The sequence below is a fragment of the Anser cygnoides genome, chromosome 21, assembly GCF_040182565.1.
Source record: "Anser cygnoides isolate HZ-2024a breed goose chromosome 21, Taihu_goose_T2T_genome, whole genome shotgun sequence".
Taxonomy (NCBI): Eukaryota; Metazoa; Chordata; class Aves; order Anseriformes; family Anatidae; genus Anser; species Anser cygnoides.
Window position 1 is genome coordinate 4368543 of NC_089893.1, and position 21398 is coordinate 4389940.

At 48.7% G+C, this 21398-nt stretch overlaps 2 protein-coding genes across 2 annotated transcripts in view; both read left to right on the forward strand.

Moving 5' to 3' along the window:
- POU2AF1 (POU class 2 homeobox associating factor 1) overlaps positions 1-10266 on the forward strand; it is a 79294-nt gene extending 69028 nt beyond the window's left edge. Inside the window, exons 10-13 of the mRNA XM_013187128.3 lie at positions 5665-5792; positions 6182-6224; positions 6312-6583; positions 7980-10266. Of these exons, the coding sequence (XP_013042582.1) occupies positions 5665-5792; positions 6182-6224; positions 6312-6583; positions 7980-8291 (755 nt within the window). The 3' untranslated portion in view covers positions 8292-10266. The remainder of the gene's footprint in view (positions 1-5664; positions 5793-6181; positions 6225-6311; positions 6584-7979) is intronic.
- A 136-nt stretch (positions 10267-10402) lies between these two features.
- Positions 10403-18969, forward strand: LOC106039757 (NF-kappa-B inhibitor delta). The gene is made up of 6 exons (XM_013187126.3): positions 10403-11463; positions 12093-12239; positions 14497-14548; positions 14728-14894; positions 15255-15371; positions 18395-18969. The coding sequence occupies exons 1-6, from the start codon at positions 11242-11244 to the stop codon at positions 18746-18748; spliced, it is 1059 nt and encodes a 352-aa protein (XP_013042580.2). The 5' UTR covers positions 10403-11241; the 3' UTR covers positions 18749-18969.
- Positions 18970-21398: the final 2429 nt, after the last annotated feature.

Here is a 21398-nt window from a genome sequence, read left to right on the forward strand (position 1 = left end):
AGGTTTGTAACAAGCTGAGTTTTCAAGGGGAATCTGACTGCGTAAGAATTACAGACCCTCCTTTACCAGGAGTTTTAGAACCACTGGAAAGTGTTTTTACCACTTGTGTAAAGCACATCCCCTTGGGCAGCCGACCAGCTTTGGGGATCTACCTCTCAGTGACCCTGTCCTCGGCCTTGCACAGGGATCCTGGCAGAGCTAGGAACTGCACGTAGGTTTCCTTGCTTCTCCTTGCTGGTCTGCTGCTGTGCGCGGTCAGGTAGGCTGGATGTCGGTACAAGGGGAGCTGGTTAAATAACACACGCAGGAGGGGTTGCCTGGCTAGCTGCTAGGAGCTGCGTTTTATCAAAGGAAAATACTTTTCACGGTGCTCCATGATGTACTTTGGAACATTATCAATACCATAAAAGCAGCCGTTTCAGTTCTGCTGTCGGCTCTGATCACATGATCCATTTCCAAAGCAACAGATTCAAAATAATATTATTAGATTAATGCTTTATAATACTTTTAAAAAGTATTTTTTAAGGATTCTCTGTCTAAATTAAATGTGAAATGTGGACAAATACAATGCAGCTTTTAGTCCCTCACTTAAATATTGCTAAATGAGCATTGGTGTCTTATTCTGAAAAGGTTTTGATTGCAGTCAAAGCATCCAAGTAGTGTATCCAAAGCCAAGCCACTTTTTTTTCTTTTTATTATCCAAAGTTCACAGTGTACAATAAAAGTGTCAGCAGCTGCCTTATGTAATTTGCTCTTCGAGATTGAAGTCAGAAAATCACTAGTCTTTTAATTGAAATCTAATTTTTTCTTGTTATCCAGGAGTAACTGTTTGCTTTTTGATGTTACTGCAAATAAGAAAAAAGATTTCTATTGTGTTTCTTTTCAATATTTTATTATATTGGGGGTGAAAGAGGAAAAGAGAAAACCATTTGCACTGGTAACTCTGATCAATTGATAAGCTTATCACACACCAGTGTGTGAGCAAAGAAAAAGTAAATCTTCTGAGGCAGTGGCAAGTGCGTCGTTTGCTGTGGCAGGCAGGCAGTCATGCAAGCTCTGGAAGATTAGCAGTGTATTTCAAACTGAAAAGTGGCCTGAGGGGAAATGGTTCCGACTTGTTTGAAAGGTTTAAACTGATCTGCAGTTCATGAGGGTGTGAAGGCCAGCGGTGCTAATAGGTTTAGTGATCTGAAACTTGTCACGCTTCAATGTTTGTAGCCTTCCAACAGCTGCTTGCCATTATCCTCCCTCCAATTTTGGCAATGGTTAAATACAAATGTAGAGGAAGATGCGTTTTGAAGGTGCTTGGTTTAATTGTTTGGCAATGTCTTTGCATGCTTTCTCTACCTGATCTTTTACTCAGACCAACATTTCCTGGATGTTATTTAGAAGAAGACATCTTTCAAAAGACTGTGTCTGAACATAGGTACTCTCGATGCTATGGACACATCCCAGTTATGTTCTCCAACACACAGACGACTGAAGGCCAGAGTTTGTAGAATTACTGCCCGAAGCACTAATCTGCTCAGCTTTTTGCTCCCCTTGGGCAAGTCTTGTACAGTACCTTGCCGAAGCTCTTGTCAGCCCCTGAGCTGGGGCTGGAGCTGCTCCCCAAAAGGCCAGCAGCAAGGTCCCCGTTGGCCGTGCCTGCTGCGTGCAGCACAAGCTGGCCCCATACTCAGCGGGACAAAATTCCATTTTCTCCTAGGTGCAAACGAATTGGTAAGAATATGTGGAGAGAGAAGTGTATTGACATTAATAACAACACTACTGCAGTCATCAAATCTTCAGCCAGAGCCCACTGAAAGCGGCAGCCTGCAGGCTTCTCTCTGCAGAGGCTGGATTGAGGGGCTGGGTTGCACAGGGGTCTGTCTCCAACCATCGCCGAGGGCTTTTGCCGTTGTCACTTGGTACATAGAGCTGTGGGACTGCCGTGTTTGGGAACTTTTCATTAGCTGCAGTGTTATCCATCCACTTTGAAGGATTACTCAGAAGTCTTCAGGGTTTGTGCTAGGCTTTTGTCGATGTTCAGCAAATACAGTGAGAGATAACGCTGATGAAAGGAGCCTGGGCATGTGCACACACCGTGGATTTGTAAGGCGGCCTGACAAAAGCATTGCAATGAACTAAAACATATTTACACACAGAAACTATTGCAAAGCTTCCTACTGGCTGCATTAAATTCCCCCCCTTCTTTCTCGACTCCTGATGCTTTGTACTGCTCCAGCTTCAGAGAGCGGTTGCAAATCGAGCCCTGGTGCCTGTTACGGAGGGCATGTGGCTGTTTCGTGGTGCACAAAGTGTAAAAGAAGCCAGAGCACAGCATGCACTTGAGCACCAAAACACAATGGTGGTGTTTATTTGTCGGAATGGAACCTGGGCATGCGGATGTTGGTGCATTTGCAGCTCATAACTTAAATAACAATGTACCAGCCTGATTTTAATGAGAGTCGGTTCAAGACAGGCTTGATAGTTTATTTTATGACAACCCTGGTGTAAGAAGTTGAAGAATACTAAATCCAGGTACATTCTTTATAAGGTTGTTGTTGTAATGGTTGTTATTTCTCAAAATGCCTTCATTTTTAAAAGATCACATTTCTTTGGCTGTATGAGAAATTGTCCACTGAAGCCCAGAGTCATTTTGCTGTGGTTCTTCTGTAATACTCAGACATGGTATACACTTAACAGTGGAAAAGCAGCTGTGCTAGCATTATTTTTATTTCTGGAGGTCAGCTTGGGGGGAACCGAAATATGTTCTGCAGACTTTGGTTTTTTTCTTTTTTCTCTCTCTCTTTTTTTTTTTTTTGGTTACTCTGCTTACACCGGAAACTCTGAATAGGTATATTTGTCAGCTTTTACAGTAAATTTCTTCTTCCCCATCCCCCAAACCTGGAGCCAGAAACTGCCATCCCTCCCCACCCTATCTCTGCAAGGAGGCTCTCTGCAGTCAGTGCGATGACTCAGGGACAGGACGCTGCCCGAGAGGGACGCTTCTGCCTCCCGTGCCGTCTGCACTGCAGCTCCTATTTGCTTTGGCAGAGTTGATGGTTTTGCTCAGCATGAACAGCAGCAGCAACGTCTGACTCTGAAATGTTCTCAGTAAAGTACAGATAAATCATTTCCAAATGTAAATAAATCCCCTATAAGACCAGGAAAGCACCTTTGGGATGGTCTTCATTTCAGACCTCCTGAGCTCACTCTCAGAGCTATCAGTACAGCTCGTGCCACAGCACTTTTCAGCACTGTCTTCATTAGCACTCAGATAAATTAATATCAATTAAAATTTAAAAAGCAAAATGTGAACTGTGTTAAAAACCCTTGTGGATTCTTGCATGCAGAATTAGTGACCTTCATTCCCATTGGTAACTGCATTTCCAAAGCCACAAGCTCTATGAGACTGCAAGTAACCCAAGGTGAAGTCCCACAAGGAATGTCCAGAGAAAGCAAACGCAGATCATGCAAGGGCTGAAAGGCCATCTCCTCCAGCTACTGCTTTAAAGCGTGGAATTTTCCCAATATGCTTAAACATATTTTAGCATACAAACAAAGAAAACAGTTTAACACATAATTGTAGGGTTATCTACCACCAAAGGTATTTATAATGGCCTTTCAAGATTTCATGATTAAGTGGTATGTAGTGAGGCAGAAAGAGCAAACGCAGTAGTACAGCACAGTTGAAGGAAAATAAGTATTTCATTTCTGGAAGAAAGTAAAGCAGAAAAGTTTATTCGGTTAAATATTTTTGAGGTTCACTTAAAATATTTATATTTAGACTCAGTTTTTCTCCCTCCAGGAAGGTGTCACAGAAATATCTAAGTGTCCTTATGACTGCATGTAACTGGAGATGATCAGAATTAAAGCGATTCATCTTGTTCTGTGGTGCGAAGCATCCACATCTTAATCAAAAAATTGGAATAAATACTTCCAAGGTGGGATAATGCTTGAATTTTAAGGTTTGAGCCAGATATCCAGCTGCACTTCATAGACCAAAGGCCTGTTGCGATCCTTAGGAATGGGGACTTATCAACCAGCGTGTTTACAAATCAAAGTGCAGTTAAAAGGGGCAGGTAGCGAGTCCTGCTATCGGTGGTTTTACAAACACGGGGCCTTCCTGAGCTTTGTTATCCTCTGGCCTCCTCCTGCTGTTAACTGCCTCCAAATGCTTGATGTAAAATATGGCTCAATAATACCGGCTTATGAAGAACTGGGCTTCCTCTGCTTTCATTGCCGCAAGGCTTTGCGATAGGGCTTTTTAGCTGGCTCTGAGCTTTACTTTTCAAATCGAGGTCTGAGAGGTGCTGTCAGTACAGCTGTCCGTGAAGCTGTGTGCTGGCCCAGCTGGCCAGGCCACAAACCTGCTGGGCAGGCGATGAACAGCTCTGTGGAACAGAGGCATGACTCTGGCCCAGGACGGCACAGGTATACCCGCCTGTTCCCAAAAAATAGACGTGCAGGCATCAAACTAGTGATGGGTTAAATGGCTTTTGAAATGAGGGTGCTTCTCTGATTTGGTTGTGCTTGTAGCTTGCTTCTGAGCACAGACTATAATGTATTTCTCTTGAATATCTGATCTCTACTCATTTATGCATCTACCTGGCCAGCATTTAAGTTATTTAATATGCTGGGTATCTGCTGACCGATCATTATTATGTGCCTGTCAGATAAAGTCAGTCTGAGTTGTCCTTCAAGTGGATGTAAATCACTGCGCTGCGAATCTGTGGCACTGAAGCAACGTAAAGCAGATAGACAAAAGTGAAGTCTCAGGAGGAATAAGACAAGGAAGCTATTTTTGCCAGAAGCCTGAAGAAATCAGAATATTGTGCTCAGGAGTTAAGGGGGAAAAAAATAAATAACAGAGTGGAAAATCAAAATTAACACACTGCAGCCTCACTGAAGACAGCAGAATGAAAGGTTCAGTCTAGAGACAGTTTGAGGAATAGCAGCGATTGCTCATTGCCCCTCTCCTATTTTTTTAATCTAGCTGGTTGATAACTTGTAAAGAGGGACACCCTTGTGCACGTCCCGTCAGAGTGTGTGGTTCACCACTACCGCTCTCGTGTTTCACACACATAAGAAATGTGTCCACATAGAGGTGTAGGTTTATTGATAGCCATCGCTTTTAGGAATGGAGCATTATCCTCTGCAGAGCAAGTGATCCCTTTTCTGTGCACTACATCCTCCCTGGCTTTCATAAACGTCTAGAGTGATGCAGCTATTTATTATCAGAGCGTGTTCATCACACCCTGCACCTGATGGGGCCCAGCTCCTGCAGACCATGGCAACACCTGCCTGTGTGGTGGGGACACCGCGGTCTGCTTCCAGACCGTCCCCAGCTCTTCTGCTTTCTGAATGCCCTTTGGCAACAAAGGGGCTGAATCCCTCAGTATTCCTGCAGCCAATTCACAGCTGGAAAGATCTGCAAGCTTACTTAATTCAGGTTGGGTTGTCCTCATGATCCATCCGTGTGATTGCAGCATCTGAGCAGCAGAGGCAGAGAGGAGACCTCGTACTTCACCTGTTGGCAAAAAGACATCACGAGCTAAGAAATGTGCACGTACACTGCCGTGTTGAGAGCACCCAGCAGACAAGGGGCTGCCATGGGGATTTTGGCCTTTTGAGTGGCAGGAAAGGAAAATAAACGTCACCTGCATCTTTTTTTTTCAGCTTCTGCTCCAGAACAACAACCGCAGCCTCGCCCCTACCAAGGTGTCCGTGTCAAAGAGCCAGTGAAGGAGCTATTGAAAAGGAAACGGGGAAATGTTCACAACACCAGTACAACGGCAGCTACAACGGTAGGAGAAGAAACAAACTCAGGAGGGAAGTTTTTCTTTGGTAGCTAAATGATTGACCAGCCCTGGCACCAGCTGGCAACACTTCATCAATGAGAGAAATCTAGGAGGTAGTGGAGCCTCACATTACCTGGAAATATCATTAAACAGATTTTCAATTAAATATTATAAATAAATTTAATGCAAATAAAATATGTTTTCACCTGTAAGGTGCTGAGCAGCTTCAATCACCATTGACTTAGTTGAAGGGGGAAAGTGCTTTGCACTTGGCAGGTTCTAATTCCTAGGAGCAGAAGGTGGCTTGGGATGTAAGCACACCCAGCCCTTCTGAGAAGGACTTGAATTTAATGTTTACGGTTTTAATCCCTGGATGTTTTTCTTCTCTTTTCTAGGTTGTTTTGCCCCATCAGACGCTCCCTTCCTATTCACCAATGGGTAATGATTTCCTGCCTTTCTAAGTGTCTGTCAGCCCTGCTGCAAGGAAAGCACTGGACTGAATTGCGATCCTCTCCTGTTTTTCAGGCCAGCCTTGCATCGATATGGACGGTGCTGCCCCCGCGTTGCCTGTGACAGACGAAGGAGCACTCTGTTCGGGCTGGCTCTCCCAGCCCTCTCCCACATCCTTGCAGCCTTTAACCCAGTGGACCCCTTACCCTGACTACGTGTCCCACGAAGCAGTCAGCTGTCCGTACACCGCCGACATGTACGTGCAGCCGATGTGTCCCAGTTACACGCTGGTTGGACCTTCCTCTGTTCTGACTTACACTTCTCAGCCGCTGATCACCAATTTTGCAGTAAGTCCAAAATCCCTAGCTATAAATGATGGCCAAGTCCCCACCTCCCAAGAAATGTCATGGAGAGTTCAGGATGTAATTTGTATAACTCAGTTGTTGTAACATCATTTGTTCTTGCATCCATGCCACGTAGTTACAGTGTAAGCCCTTCTGTTCTGTGCTGGGTATTGGAGTGGTTTGAGGGGGACAAAAAGCTGCAGTTGTATTAAAATCAGAGACCCCACTGCCATTTCTCCAGCTCTCTGGAGTGCTCCTGCAGCACTGTCCACATTATTAACACACGTTTGTGCTGTTTTCCTGGGAAATGAGTCCTCTCCCACCAAGTCAGCGGCAGGGCTGGCATTGCGCTGCGTTTGTTCAGCTCTGTGAACAGTTATTTACTGTAGGGGAATATCAGACGTGTTACTTTTACTGTTGTCATCAATTCCAATTTGAGGAGGTGTTCTTCAGCTCGGTTTTGCAATTGCTGAGAAAGCACTAGTTCTGGCTGGGTTTACTCAATAGCTGATAAATGCTGTCAACTGGACAAGTACTTAGGACACAGTCTCTCCAGAGATCTGAGCAGTTTTCAGGCAATTTTTTGCTATTTAACTCTTAACAAAGTTAAATAGTTAACAAACTTTTTAAAAAGTAAATGGGATTCTGGGAAGCATCCTCTGGGTGGACCAGGAAAATCACTTGGTGATAAGTTTCTGAAAAATTGCTATTTAAAGATGAAAGAGCAAGGCCAAAATAGCACCTACATGTAGCAGAATAATCGGTTTCAGGTTGGACAGAATCTGTTTGGCAGACCCAAGATAATTCCTTCTTCATTAGGGGAGACAGACAATCAAACTCAAGCAGCTTTTTTTTTCCCCTTTAACGTTTCGGCTCATCTGCTGATCTAGGCACACCAAGTCAGCAAATGGCCCTGCCAGTGGCCCTCACTGTTGAGGAAGGGTTGTCTTTTCAAACCTGGCCCCGTGTTAGCTGATGGATGGGCTGTTCAGCACAGGTGCTCACGGAGGCCAGAATTAACTCCCTTCAGTCCTACGGCAGCAATGTTCTTGTGCCCATGTGTTCGCCTTGCAAGAGGTGCTGCCAGCGAAGGCCGCATTCAGCGCAGGGTGTAGCTGTCTCATGGGCTTACCCTGAGGGTGGGAGCGGGAACAGAAAGCTAGAGGGAACTTGTCGTGAGTGTGAGCTGCTGCTTGAAAGCACCTGGGACACCCACAGCCACCGCTCTCATGGGAGCCAGCGTGGGAAAACTGTCACACTGGTGTAAAGCTTCACCCAGAGGGACAGGAAAAGGGATGTTAAGAGTGAGACCGAGCGTCCTTCACCTCATTTTGCGTCCTCCCCCTGCCCCACCTAACCAATTGTTTGATCTCGTTTAATTTCTCTCCCACTTTAACAGCCCCGAAGCGCCACCCCAGCCGTGGTGCCGCAGCTGGAGGTGTCGGATCAGCAGCCACCCCTCACGTACTTCCCGTGGGCACAGCCCCTCTCCGCGCTGCCGGCCTCCACCTTGCAGTACCAGCCGGCTTCTTCCACGCTCCCTGGGCCCCAGTTTGTGCCCTTGCCCATCTCCATCCCGGAGCCGGCCCCCCAGGAGCTGGAGGACGCCCGACGGGTCATCGGCACGCTGCCCATTGAGAAGCTGCTCCTAGAAGACGAAGACAATGATACGTATGTTTTAAACCACGCTCTCTCTGTTGAAGGGCTTTAAGTTGCACATCTGGGGCCTGATCCTCGCTTACTCAATGCTCCCCTTGGTGTCACAGTGAGTTTTGAGTACAGAGGAAAGCAGGCCGGGGGGTGGGGATGGGAACTTAGCTTGGGATTTTGTTGTCCACCTCTAGCACGCCGTGACTTGCGCGTGAAGTGAAACTCGCTTTGTCCTGGGGCCTGGCACAAGATGTCTGCGCTGTCACAGCTCCTGCCACCTCTCCCAGGCAGGCTTCCAGAGCTGCGTAGTTCTTGTGCTCGGCCTCAGCACGAGGTGACTTTCATCCTCAGACACAGAGCATGGCCTAAAATCAATAACCCGTAGCGTAGCGATGGCCAGCTGTAGTGTTTGGTGAGGGTACCTTGCCTGTAAATATTGGCAAGACCTTTTTCAGAGGACCGCTTTCTAGAGCTCAGTGTAATGCCCTGTATGTGTCTTTGCCCTGTCCATGAAGGAACCTCTTCCTGATTTAGGCGACTAGAAAATAATTTGGGGGCCTGAATTGATACTTTTCTTGTCCAAGTTGAATTGTCCCTTTGAAAAACAAGAAAATATGAAGGGAACGTTTGTTGTACTGGTGCAGATAGATGCGTCGGTCTGAAGATGGAAAGCCAGTACAGTTGAACTAAGTGGCAGTGCAGGTGGACAGCCCTGTGCACAGAGCAACCCAAAGCGGGCTAGGTGAAACGTCTGATTTCACAGGAAGGTGAAACTTGAAGGTCTCACCTTGTCTGTTACTGCAAGACAGACACGTAGGTGTGGGACAGTGCTTTGGAGTCCTTGTCTTTCAGCTGCAGAATGTTTTTGGACTCTAACCTATCCACCTTCAAGACGGGGGGCTGGTTCTGTGGCTGGCTGGGAACGCTGCGTGTTCCACCAACGGACAGGTCCCGGCCCACTGAACTCACCGGGAGTTCTGCCTGAGTCAGGATTGCAAGACATGGCCCCATGTCAGGAGATGATTGAGAAGACAGGGTCTTCCAAAATCTGGCCTTCGGTCTAATAACGAATTCATGGCATTACTGTTAGCTGGCAGTACTTTCATTTCTTCTGTAGCATTTGAGCGTGAAGTTGGTGATGTGCTGAGACAGGGGACCTTAGTGACCTCTCTTGTGCCTTACTGCTACGGAAAGTTTCTCCGCTGTAGTTTCCCAGGTTCACAGGTGCACACGTTTGCTTTATGGCTTTCTGGTTTTCTTTCCTGGAGAATGAGTAGCTTTACCTTTTCCTCTGATGCAACTGTAAATATTACTGCTGATGTTCAGGAGTGCCATGCCACAAACAAACATACTTGCAGGAGATGTACCCCCTTCTAACTTTGTTTATTGTTTTCTTTAAAAATGAGGGAGTCTTGACTGATGATCACAATTTCTCTGGGTTTTTCTGCTTTCTAAAGCCCAGGATCCGTAGGTGATTTTAGTGTTTGCAAGACTATGCAAAATAATTTATTGCACTGTTTATTACCTGGTGCCCAGCACTCCGCTTCCCACCCAGGCAGTATTTCAAGTAACTTTACGGTTTATGCCTGAGTGAGGTTTGCAAGCTCACAACAAAAGTCTTGAGGACTTGTAAGCATATTTCATTGTTTAATATTAACAAATCTGGTAGACATGAGCAATAGATCATGTAAGTGATCGTAAAGTCATTTGGAAATAGCAGTAGTTGAGGCGCATTGACATTAGTGGCTTACATTTGCAGAAAAACCCAGCAAAGAAATTAATCAGAAGGAGCTTGGTTCACCACTGGTTACTCCAGTTTTATAAGCACAGAGACATTCAGTAGGTAAAGCTGGGGTAATGCAGCTGTGAACCAAGCCTGTGGTTGCTAAGATTGCTTTTAAATTTCTTTCACTTCAGTGTATGTAAATTCTGTGTGTGGATATAAAACAAAGATGAACTGTTTCAGAATTTCTTTCTGGGTTGTTCTGGTTTAGAAAAAGACAAAATCTTTTCCAATAAAGATCTACGGTAACTTTCATATGCCTAGAGTGTTTTATTTCCTGTCCAAAAGCATAACCCAGCATTGGTTCAGCAGTTAGTCAGTTCAAGAACTATGTAGAGGCTAGAGCCACAGATCAGCTGTTGGGCTTTCTGCTCATTTTGCACATCAAGGCAGACTAAAGAGGAACCCCATGGTCCCAGTGTGGCTTGGAAGCAGTATTTGCTCACGTAGTCATTACTCACACAAGCACTCCTGCTGCTCGGGTGGTAGTTTGATCCCTGTTACCCTCCGTCGGTGTCCCTGGGGATGTGAGTGTGCAGTCAGAGCTGATGCTGAGCTTGACTGAAAGCTAGACCAGCCAGAAAGCTGCCTTTCTACTGCCTGAAATTGTCAGGTACGGCTCTGGGCTACAAAATCGCCTGGGGAATCACCCCAAACAATCACCCGTTGTTTTCCCCTGGACAGAGGGGAAGTGCACAGCTCCCCGTGCTGCCAGGCGTGCCTGGTGCCCTGGAAATGGGCCCTGGAGAGGTGGAAGTGGCACGTAGCTCTGTGCAGCTCTCTGCAGCTCCAGCCGTAGCGTTTCCCACATCGCCATGTCACCAGCAAGCCTGTCACTGCTATGGGACATGACAGCTCTGTGTCTTATGCACAAGGTAAGGACCTGGTCCACCCAACAGCAGTTTTAATAGAGTTTAACTGGCTCAGTTTACGAATACCCTGTTAGGAAGAGGCTGTTTGTACCTCTGGGTGGTGAGATATTACCAGTGCATCACCCCAAACAAGTGAGAACGTGTGATACAGCACGCTGGGCCCCAGCACAGGGCTTTGGGGAGGACTCGGGTACCTCCTGGCACAGGGGCAAATCTCACACGGAAGTGCTGAAGTGGAAAGGAGACAGCACGTCCAAGTTCAGGAGCGCTGAGGGCTCTTGAAAGCAGCACTTATTTTGAGGTAGGAAGCCCTTTCCTGGGGAGTGGGAGATTTCAGCGTCGAGCCCTTGGGGCTTATGGCATGGTTTTGGGGCACTCTGGGCATAACCCCCCCCAAAGCAGCAATGATACCCTGTAAAACCGTTTGCTCCCAGGGCCAAGCAGTGATCGGTGTCTTTATTTACTGTCTTAGAATTCTACATATTTATGCAGCTAAAGGTATGAGGGCGTTTGCGTTGGCAGCTGCAGAGCGCATGAAAGAGCTGCGAAGACTCGATGCCAAGGAACACCGAGGAAAGGTAACGCGGACCGTCTTCTCCTGCAAACTGCAGTGTTTGGGATGGGCACAGACTTTGCATGCCTGAGAGCAAGTGATGCCACGAAAATCCACCTCGGCCTCTCTGGTAGTGCAGAGGAAGCCTGGGGCAGTGACTTGCCTTGCTTAGGCGCCCCTGGCAGGTTCTGCAGGTTAGGTGGGATGAGGACGGGCATTATTTCTTTCCAGCCCGTGGTTCACTGAGTGATCTAAGATAACGCTGGTCCTGGAAGATGCCAGCACGTTGGCAGCAGTCTCTGAGGCTGCAGGTTTTGTGAACAACTGATTAATGACAGCAGTGCTGCACCTGGCATAAATAATGTCTTGAAAATGCTGGGCTCGGGTTGTCAGCCAAATTAGGGCTGCAGCACACTAGAGGGAGCTCTGAGGAGCTGAGAAACGTCCCCTCTGACATGACACCGTGGGTCCTGATACAGGGCATTCAGAATCTGCCTGTGAGCAATCTTTGGCTTGTGCACCTTTGGCCTTCTAGATACCGTTCAGCCCAGTCTGCCTCTCCCTTTCTCTCTCTCTTTCTTTCTTTTTTTTTTTTTTTTTTAATGATGCTTCGGCTTCTAGACTCTCACAGTTTATCTGCTGTGCTATTTTCAGACTCCTCTGCTGGTGGCTGTCACCGCCAGGCAGCCAGCCATTGTCTATGATTTGATCCAGACAGGAGCAGATGTCAGTGCTGTAGACAACAAGGGGCAGTCAGCCTTGCATCTCGCTGCAACGTACGGGTATGCCCAGGTCCTGCAGGTAGGAAAAGCTTTTATGGTTTTAATTGCTAGCAATATACGCCTACATTAAAGTCTCAATAGCGGTGTCTTTAAATAACAATCTCAGAAGGTGTCAGTAAGCAACGAAGACATACAAAAGCCTCTACTTCCGTCGCTGTGTTAGGAATTGTCTCCCTAGGATATTCCTGTTTTAGGACTATGCTTGCAGCTAACATCAGCCTCTGTTACGGAGGGAGTAGCTGTAGTTTACTTTGGGAGGCAAATAAGTTCTTTTTGCAGACCATGGCTCTCAGCCTGCTGATGCAGGCCAGGCACAGTGGGCTTGGGCTTGAGCCCTGAGCACTGTTCTGGTGCCTGTGTTGGAGCAGGGTCCACAGGGGCTGCAGGCAGCTGTGCGGTGTGGGGAGAAGAAGCACAAACGCCAGGCCAAAACCCTCTCCGTGAGCCCAGTGTCATCCAGGGGCGAGCAACAAACCGTGTCCAGGTTCAAACCAGCTGAAGGAAGAGCAGATGTGAGCCTGGAGACGGAGCCAGAGCAGGCACAAAATAAGGCACTTTGTTCACATTTAAAGCAAAACCAAGAGTTGTTCTGCTCCTATACAGGCAGAATCTTCTAGAGCTTTCACAAGCTACCTGACCAGAGGGAGAGACATACATATGACCATACCTGTAGGATCATGATCATCTCGAGTAACCCTTAGTGCCCCCAGATCTTTCCATGGACAGGGTCTAAATCTAAGGAGTGTGCCAGCCAGGCTCTGACAGCCCCCAAGAGCAAATTGGCACAGTAGAAAAGGCACTGTGGGCATTTTGGGGAGGCATTACGTAGCACAGCTAAGCGTATTGGCGTGTGTCTCTTCATTGTGTAGCTTTTGGCCATAAAATAGAATTAAGAAAATGTACCAGCCTTGATTCGTGTCAGGGCCGCCTGTAAGCTCTGCCATTGCAGAGCTTCAGTGCAGCAGCAGGGCTGCCGAGGAGTTTACCTGCGGGCTGGGCACGGGGCACGGGGTCCTCTGAGGATGAGGAAGGTGTCGGTGGAGGTGCTGCAGGATCCCTGGCACGCTGGCGGTTTGCTCCAGCATTCATGAGCTCTGCCTTGCACACATCCTGCACTAAGTCCCGAGTAGGCAGTTAATGTGTAACGTCACGAGTTCCTTGGAAAACAGGTGTTTCGTTCAACGGGGACAAGTGTTTTACATTCAGATGATTCCACCAATGCCTCCCGGAGTGCCTTATGGTAGAAATGCATCTTTTTATTTTTTTTTTTAATACCTGTGAAAGGGAATGAGAGGGAACAAGGAAAAATACACACAGCTTTGCTTCTCGCTGGGGTCAAAGCCATGCGGTGCTACAGGGTTTCTTTTGTTTTGTTTTGTTTTCTAATGGCTTAAGCATCTAATCTCTAATCATCAGGCAGCCCAAAGCTACTTGTCAATATTTGATCTGGATATATTATATTGTTGTTATGATAAGAGAGCACAAGCCCTAACGTTCCTGGATAATCCTCCTGCACCTTGTCCAACTTGACGAGGCTCTGGATGAGTCACGGCGCGGCATCCTCAGCCAAGATGCTGCAATGGGAGCAACTCGCTTGATTCACTCAAGAGCAAAAAGTGCTGCTCTGTAATAATTTAGACAAGGAGCGACCTGCCTGCATCACACCGGGTCTATAAGTTTCTGAAGTTAGAGATTTTAAGTTTTTCACTCTGCAAAACCCAAGCAGCCATTGTAACAAGCTACGGCTTCAGCCTGTCGCGCTGTTACACGTTAAAAAAAATAAGAATGAAAAGTAAACCCAGCCTGAGAATTTCCACTGTCAGCAAACTTTTAGGTAATAAAGTTTTACTGTACATATCGGGAGAGATTTTCATTTATCCTTGCCAAGAATAACTCAGAAGAAATATGAATTGGTGTTACGAAGGCATACATTTGCTTAATCCAGGGTGAAAATGAGGAGACTAACACCCTTGAGCTGAGTTTTACTACTAGGGATTGAGAATCTAATAGGATCTAACAGGATCTTGTACGTAGATGGATCTTCGAGAACTAGGGAATGTGATCATCTTGTGCAACCTTGAATGTCCCTGTTAGGAAATGGGGTTCACACAGCCAAAAATCCAGTGTCAAACTGCTTAACTTGCAGTTAAATTATAATTTTCTCTTTTGTTGTGTATCACACACACACAGAGCTTCTGTTAGATCTAGCTGATTTTAGCCTGGACAATGTTCTGCTGAACTAAAATTCTCCTTTTCCATTTCTCTGTCACTTCTAGGTTATACTGTCGCTAGGTTTTCCTCTTGATTTAGAAATGAAGAATTTTGAAGGTGAGACTCTTTGTACAAGTATTTTATCGTGATGGTAAAAAAAAAATCAGGGATCAGAGAAGGATCTAGGGCCTTAAGAATACGCTTACATACGTTGCCCCTGCGAGCCCTTACGTCCTCTCTTTACATCATTATCTTCGCTGGGGCTGTCGTCACCTCCCTCCCTCCCTGTTTTCCAGGCCATACCCCCCTGCACTGTGCCGTCCTGGCCCACAACGCCCTGCTGCGGGAGCAGGGGCACCCAGGGGTGACGAAGGAGCAGCAGGAAGGTCTCCAGCACCAGAGCGAGGAGCTGGAGACCTGCATCCAGCTCCTGGTGCAGGCGGGAGCCTCCATCTACAGCCGGGTAGGGAATCGCTTCCGTCTGTCCCTCACTCATCCCCGTGCTGTTCGTTTGTACGAACTCTGAGCCTCGTGCTGCATTCAAAATATCGAATTGGAGGAGGAATGAACTGCTGGCAGAAGGAGCAAGCCTGTTTCCCTCGCAAGGGACTGGTTGCAGGGTCAGCTTCTGCCTTTTGGGGTTGCTTCCCCGCAGCCTGAGCCGAAGGCTGGGCATTCAGGCAGCCCCTGCAGGGAAGGAGGTTCCTCGGTGCTGCCCGTGAGCTGCAGAGCTGGCCTGGACGCCTTTCTGCGGGGTTTACATAATGGCTTTAAGTTGTTCTGCAGGATGTTTATTGTGCTTTGTTTTGCTGTCTGTAATTAGGATGTGAAAAGCAACAAGACAGTTCTTCATTACACAGTCCAGGACGCGAACATCTCCCTGCTTAGGTACTTCCTGGAGCTGAACGCTTTCAAGTCCAGGGATTTTGTCAACAGCAAGGTGAGTCAGGAGGTGCCGGGACGGGGTCTGTGTGCCAATGTCCGGGCAGAGGAGGTGCTGTGAGCACCGAGCTGCTCGCAGTGGGAGGCTGCAAGCTCATGGAGCTGTTAGGGGACCTTTGGGGTCCTGCAGAAACCAGACACTCCCTTCCCACACTCATTTTTCTGGAGGGAAAAGAGCAACAGCTTGTGATTCTGAACTTGTTTTTTGCCCTCAAACCCCATTTTCCAGTAAATGGGCACCTCACCTGGAAATGTGCTTGAATTGCCATGAGACACAGGCGCCTCTGCCAGCAGCAGAAGCTGACAGAAGGAGAGCAGCTAGGCAGGGAGGAGAGGGACGTGGGAAGTGGTTACTCGAGGAGGAACGCGAACTTTATTACGCTAGGCTGAAGATTGAGAAAACAGATCTGCAGTGATGCAATGGCTTGCTGTTGGCAGCAAAATGACAGCGAGAGACGGCCGTTGAGGGCTGCGCGTCGGTGACCTCTCCTGTCGCATGTGCCATGCGCGGCGAGGGACAGAGCTCCGGTCCAGGGAAGGGAGATGGGGACTTTTCTGCCTCGTTCTTCGCAAGTGTTCTGGCTCTGTTTGTGCCGGGACACAGACGGGTTATTGTGACGGCTCTAGGTTTGAGCAGGGAGAAGCCAAATATTTACAGGGCCCACAGAACTCTAACAGCTGTCGGGAGCAGTGAGGGAGGACAGGCAGATGCTGCTGGCAGCGAGGCGGGGGCTGACCTGGGCCAGCTGAGAAACCAGCTCCCCAGAGGGAGCCAGGACCCCTGCAGAGCAGGCAGGAGCCTGGGTGCTCTGGCAAGTGAAAGGTCTCTGGCTCTGGGAACTCAAGATGCTAAATGCTTGGCTTTAGGCACTCCATACAGCCCCACTTCCAGACCTGAAGATTTGTCAGTGTCGGTCCCTGAGCGCGGTGTCCCTGCTGAGCCATCCCCAGGTTGCAGAAATCAAGCTCGAAGCCCTCCCGGCGCTGCTGTTACCACCCGTGCTGCCCCCCGCTTCACCTCGGAGCAAACAGCAAGCGGTGACACTATCTTGTAGGTGCATCGGCTCCTCCTGAGCAGAAATCCTGACATTCCTGCGGGTGGCTGAGCCGTCGCCCTGCACCCGGGCTGAGCTGCCCCCCGCAGCAGGACCGGAGGGTGCTGCTGGCAAAGAATCCAACCTGAGCAGGGAGCACAGAGGGAGAGGAGGAGGCCGGGGCTCCCTGCGCTGAGGGGGCAGTGCATTTGCTTTGCATTTCAAGAATTTCGCGGGCTCTCAGCCTTGCATTCCCCAGAGCATCCACACGCCTGTGTCCGACAGAGAGGAATCCAACTCCATTCTGACCGGGAGGCAGAAACTGGGCAGCTTCACATTTTTTTTCCCCCTACAGATTTCTGTTGGGCTGGAGGAGAGAAAAGATGTTTTTCTTTGTTGGGGGGCAGGAGGGGTAATTGCACTGGAGTTTTGCTTTTCTGCGAGGTGAAAGGCCTTACGCTGTCTTTCACTACATTCTTGCTGTATCTTTTAAGACCCTCTAGGCAGGTGCTATCTTGTCCGTGGGAGTCTGCTCTTGTCTCTTGATCACAGTCCTGTGAGAGCTCCCTGCTGCGATAGGATCGCTTGGAGTCTCCAGTCTTGTTGCTGAGATGCCTGGGACAGTGAGAAATGTAACGGCGAGGCTGGCCGGTCCCCATCCTGGCGTTTTAGCTCTTCCAAGTATGACAAGGAGAAGAAAATGGGGATGCTGTATTTTGGCTTCCCTGGCTCGCCCTCTGCTTGCTGTGGTTGTCTCATTCCAAATCCAATTCCTTGGGGATTTTACAGTGAGAAAAGCACTGAGGGCTTTGGGGTATTTTTTGCCTGAAGGGTTTCTAGAGCCCAGATGTTAGTGCTCTGAATTGTTGTCTCACGTAAGTCCCATTAAAGTCAGTGGAGAGGCTCCAAGCTCAGGCATTGCCAGATTGCCCTGGTCTCAGCCTCATGCCTGGATTTGGAAGCAATCAAATGCTTCTGCCACAAAGATGCAGTGAAAAAAAAAAAAAAAAGTAAAATAGGTGTTTCCTTTTTAATAAGAAATCCTGTAAAGAGTTTGTAAACTACCCCTGGACTTTATGGGATAGTAAAATCGACAAGGATCTGCTTGTTCAGGGCTTGTAAAAATGCCTTGACTGAGAATAGTTGTTAAGATTTCCATCCTAATGTCCTGTTTTGTTTGGTGCTTCCATGCCCCCCCCACGTCTCTCTGGGAAGCAGACCCTGAAACCCCAGGCATCCCTTTCAGCACTATGGGCGCAGGTTGCGCCCAGCCTTTCCAAGCGCTCGGGGAACGTGTGATCGCCTCGGAGAGGAAAAAACACGCAGCTGCCGCAGCGAGACCTGGTGCAGACTAAAAATACCTCGCCTCCTGCGTGTGCTTGCGAGCTCCTCCTTGCTTAGAGCCGTTAGGGGTCATACCCCAGTGGGCAGGGCGCGCGTTTGGGGTGCCCCAGCTGCAGCCCCCGCGGGGTGCCCCGCACCCTCTGGTGGCTCCGCAGCTGGCCTGGGGCACAGGGCCATGCAGGGACACGGCTGCTGCTCCTCGGCCTTGCTGCTCGCTTGCCTGGCACCTCTCGGAGCAGCTCTGGGTAACGTCGGGGGTCTGGGGACCTGGGGGAGCTTGCACGGTCAAAGGGGATGCCTGGGGATGCAGAGTTCAGCAGGGGCTGAGTGGGGAGGAATGCTGCTGGTACGGGGCTGCCTGTTAGCCCCGAGGTGCTGCTGTGGCCAAGCAGCTGTACCCAAGATCAAAGCTCCCCAGTCTGTGCTATTCTATCACACACAGAAATCTAAATCCCTGAATTTCCTCCGTGAGCAGCCATACGTGGGAAACACGGAACAGGGATACTCTCTCACCTCCAGTGAGGAAACGGCGTGAGGTTTCTTCATCTCTTTCACAAGTCTTCGCTCCAAGGGCAGTTGTAAGCAGGTGGTACGGCTTCTCAGAAGGTTTCTCTTACTCGTTCTTCTTCGCCCCTTGCATTAGGCTCATGGCAACACAGCTCTGCACATGGCAGCTGCACTGCACTGCGACAGGAACCAGACGGAAATCATCCAACTGCTCCTCGACCACGGGGCAGACCCGAGCATCCGAAACTTGGACAACGATCAGCCGATCCACATGGCTCCTTCTGGGAAAGCCGGGGACCAGGTACGTTCCCGACACGTCTGCTGTCTGTCCTTCCCCGGGGAAACCGAGGGCATGTCCTGGCCAAGCTGTGTGACGTGGGTCCGAGGGTGTAGGCTGGGGGCTCCCCACTTCACCAAATCCCAAATCAAGGAGCCCAAAGTGGGCATTAGCGGGTACTCCAAGCACATCTGGGGAGATATCGATGTATAGTTCCTTCACAATGGCAGCAAGACTCAAATGAAGACCAAGTTTCATGCCTACAGGTCTGAAAAGGCTCCTGGAGCTCACTTTAGTCTCCAAAATGTTTATACGTGCGTACGTATTCATATACATGTATATAATTGTGTGTGTATATGCATCTGGGCGTCTGCATGCAGCCCATGCATGCACCCACCACAGTTTCACCTGGTACATTATAAACTTTTACATTTTTTGGCAGATCAGGCATTTGCTGAAGAAAGGGAAAATTGCATCTGCATTTATTTCCTGCCGCCGAAATGCCAGGTCCTAGGTTGCCTGCACTTTCTGGAATGGTTTCAACTTCAGCTTGCTGATCGCAGAAAGCCTCTTAAAAAGCCCTATGAGGATGGTTAATCAACATGTCTGTACCCCTAAAATCTTTAACCCCGAGTGGGATGACAGCGTTTTTCAACCTGTGGCCTGGGGACTGTGAGTAGCACGTAAGATATCAAGAGATGAAATTGGAAATGGTTGAGAAGTTTATTTTGTAATAACCCTGTTCCATAACTTAGCAAAGATTTGGAGTACAGCCACTCTTTGGCTTGGTGGCAGTGGAAACCCCGTGGTGGTGGCAGAGCACAAGGTGGTCCTTTGGCTGTAAAAGGCTGAGAAATGCTGATCGAAGACAGGCTCACCCTGTGCCTCCTGTTAGGTCCTATACAGAGGTACCGGGCGAAATGCTGAAGCCTTTGTGATGTGCAATTACCTCGATTATTCCTGCTACCTGGGAATGTGTGAACCTGGGGGAGGGAAAGGACTGGATGGAGGAGGTCAAGCTAGTTTGGGGAGCTTTCCACGGCGTGGCACGGCCGTATTCCCCCTGGGGGAACAGGCATCTGAGCTCAAGGCCTCCAAGGGAGGGTTCCTGCAAGCTGCTGCTATCCCGTTTCTCAGCACTTTGTGGAAGAAAGCTGAATCAGCTGCCCGTTGCCACTGTCTCTCGCCCCACCCCGAGAAAGGAAAGCAGATGCTTGAAGTGTGAGCACCTGGGGCAGGGTCTGAGCAGCGCAGGTCCGCGTGGCTCCGGAGAGGTTCCCGGGGCAGGGATGCCTCTGAGATGTCCGATCTGATCCCAGAATGGCAAAGAATAACGTTGTGAGAGCACCTCAGAGCAAGAAGCTCAACTCCCACCGGAGCTAAAGCCTGTCCTGGAGACGGAGCCTTCCTTTGGGATCTGCAGCAGCTTCTGGGGGGGACAGGGCAGAAAACCTTCAGCCACGTGGGGCTGTACAGAGGGTCAGAGGGCAACGTGGCCAGTGCTCTCCTGTTCCCACTCCTACCTAAGGGGGCATGTTAGTAAACTCTTATTCTTTCTGTGAAATGATTTGTAAATTGCTGTGCAATCAGCTGGCAGCAGTGTCTCTGCCGGGTCAACAGGAGTGGAGGTAAATGCCTCAAGGGAGTGAAAGCTGTGTTTCGATAACCCTTGCGCAGAGGGTGCCTCATCTCCAGTGCACGTTCTGAATTTTGCTGCTTTCCTAGTCTTGCACAAGTTATTTTTCTTCTAACAGGGCTGAACAATAAGGCGAAGGGCAAATCCCTTAAATCACTGCAGTGATTTCCTTGATCTGACTAGCTCAAAGAGACAGGGTTCTTAAGCACTTGTGGGTCGTGCAAACCTGGTCTGTTCAAACAACTGCTTTTCAGGCTTGAACAAAAGCTCTTAAGAAACGCAGGTATCCTGATTAGAGATCTTCTGACTTCCCCAGCCCTCCTCTGTGCTGTTTTGCTACTGCTTCTCACTACATCACGTCGACAAACCTGCCAACATCCTCTGACAAAAGAGCAGACGTATTTGCATGTGTTTGCATAAATTTGCATGCATCTGGGCACAGGCCATCCAAAGCGTGTGCTTTCTTACATTGAAGGGATGCTGTAACAAGCCCCAAATCGAGTGAGAACTACATTGGTGATTGTCCAGACAAATGGTCAATAAATTATCTCTTTCTTGATCTCGCTAGCAATGGAACTGTAAAACCGTGACTGGCACTTGGCAACTGAGGCACCCAGGAAGATGTAAAAAGCTTTTTGCCATCTAGAATTGCCTGGGAGGTGACCTGTTGTAGCAAGAAAATAAATACACGAGCTGTTTTCTAGACTGTCTTACGTCTTTATTGTTTCACCTGCCTGCCGTTGGGTGTTTAATGCATCAGGGGCTGTGTGAGCACCACCTGCGGAACATCAGGGCAATATCAGTCCGGGGACGGAGGGAGGGATGTGGCCTCTCCCAGAGCAGCACCCTGTGCCCCTCGGAGGTGATCGATGAGATTTGCAGAGGGAAGATCTCCTGACTGCCGCAGGAAGGATTTAGTGTCTCTGCAGACATTCAGAGACCTGCTCTGAAGCCGCCCACGATCACCAGGCCGTTCCTCTTGTCTTTGGACCGGGTCCACGAGACAGCTGGCGGCTGCTGCCTCCCCCTGCACGTAAAGCACCTTCCCCTTCCCTGCCCAGCCAGCCCCTTCCCGGCCTGCGCATCAAGAAAATCCATTTGGGGGCTCAGAACCGGCCTCCGTGTTAAGTCTGTGCTGGGGTGAATTTTGTTGATTTGAGTAGGATCTTCGTATTTCAAATGTTTTGTGGCTGCTTAAGGGGAATGTACCTTGTACAAGTTTCGCAG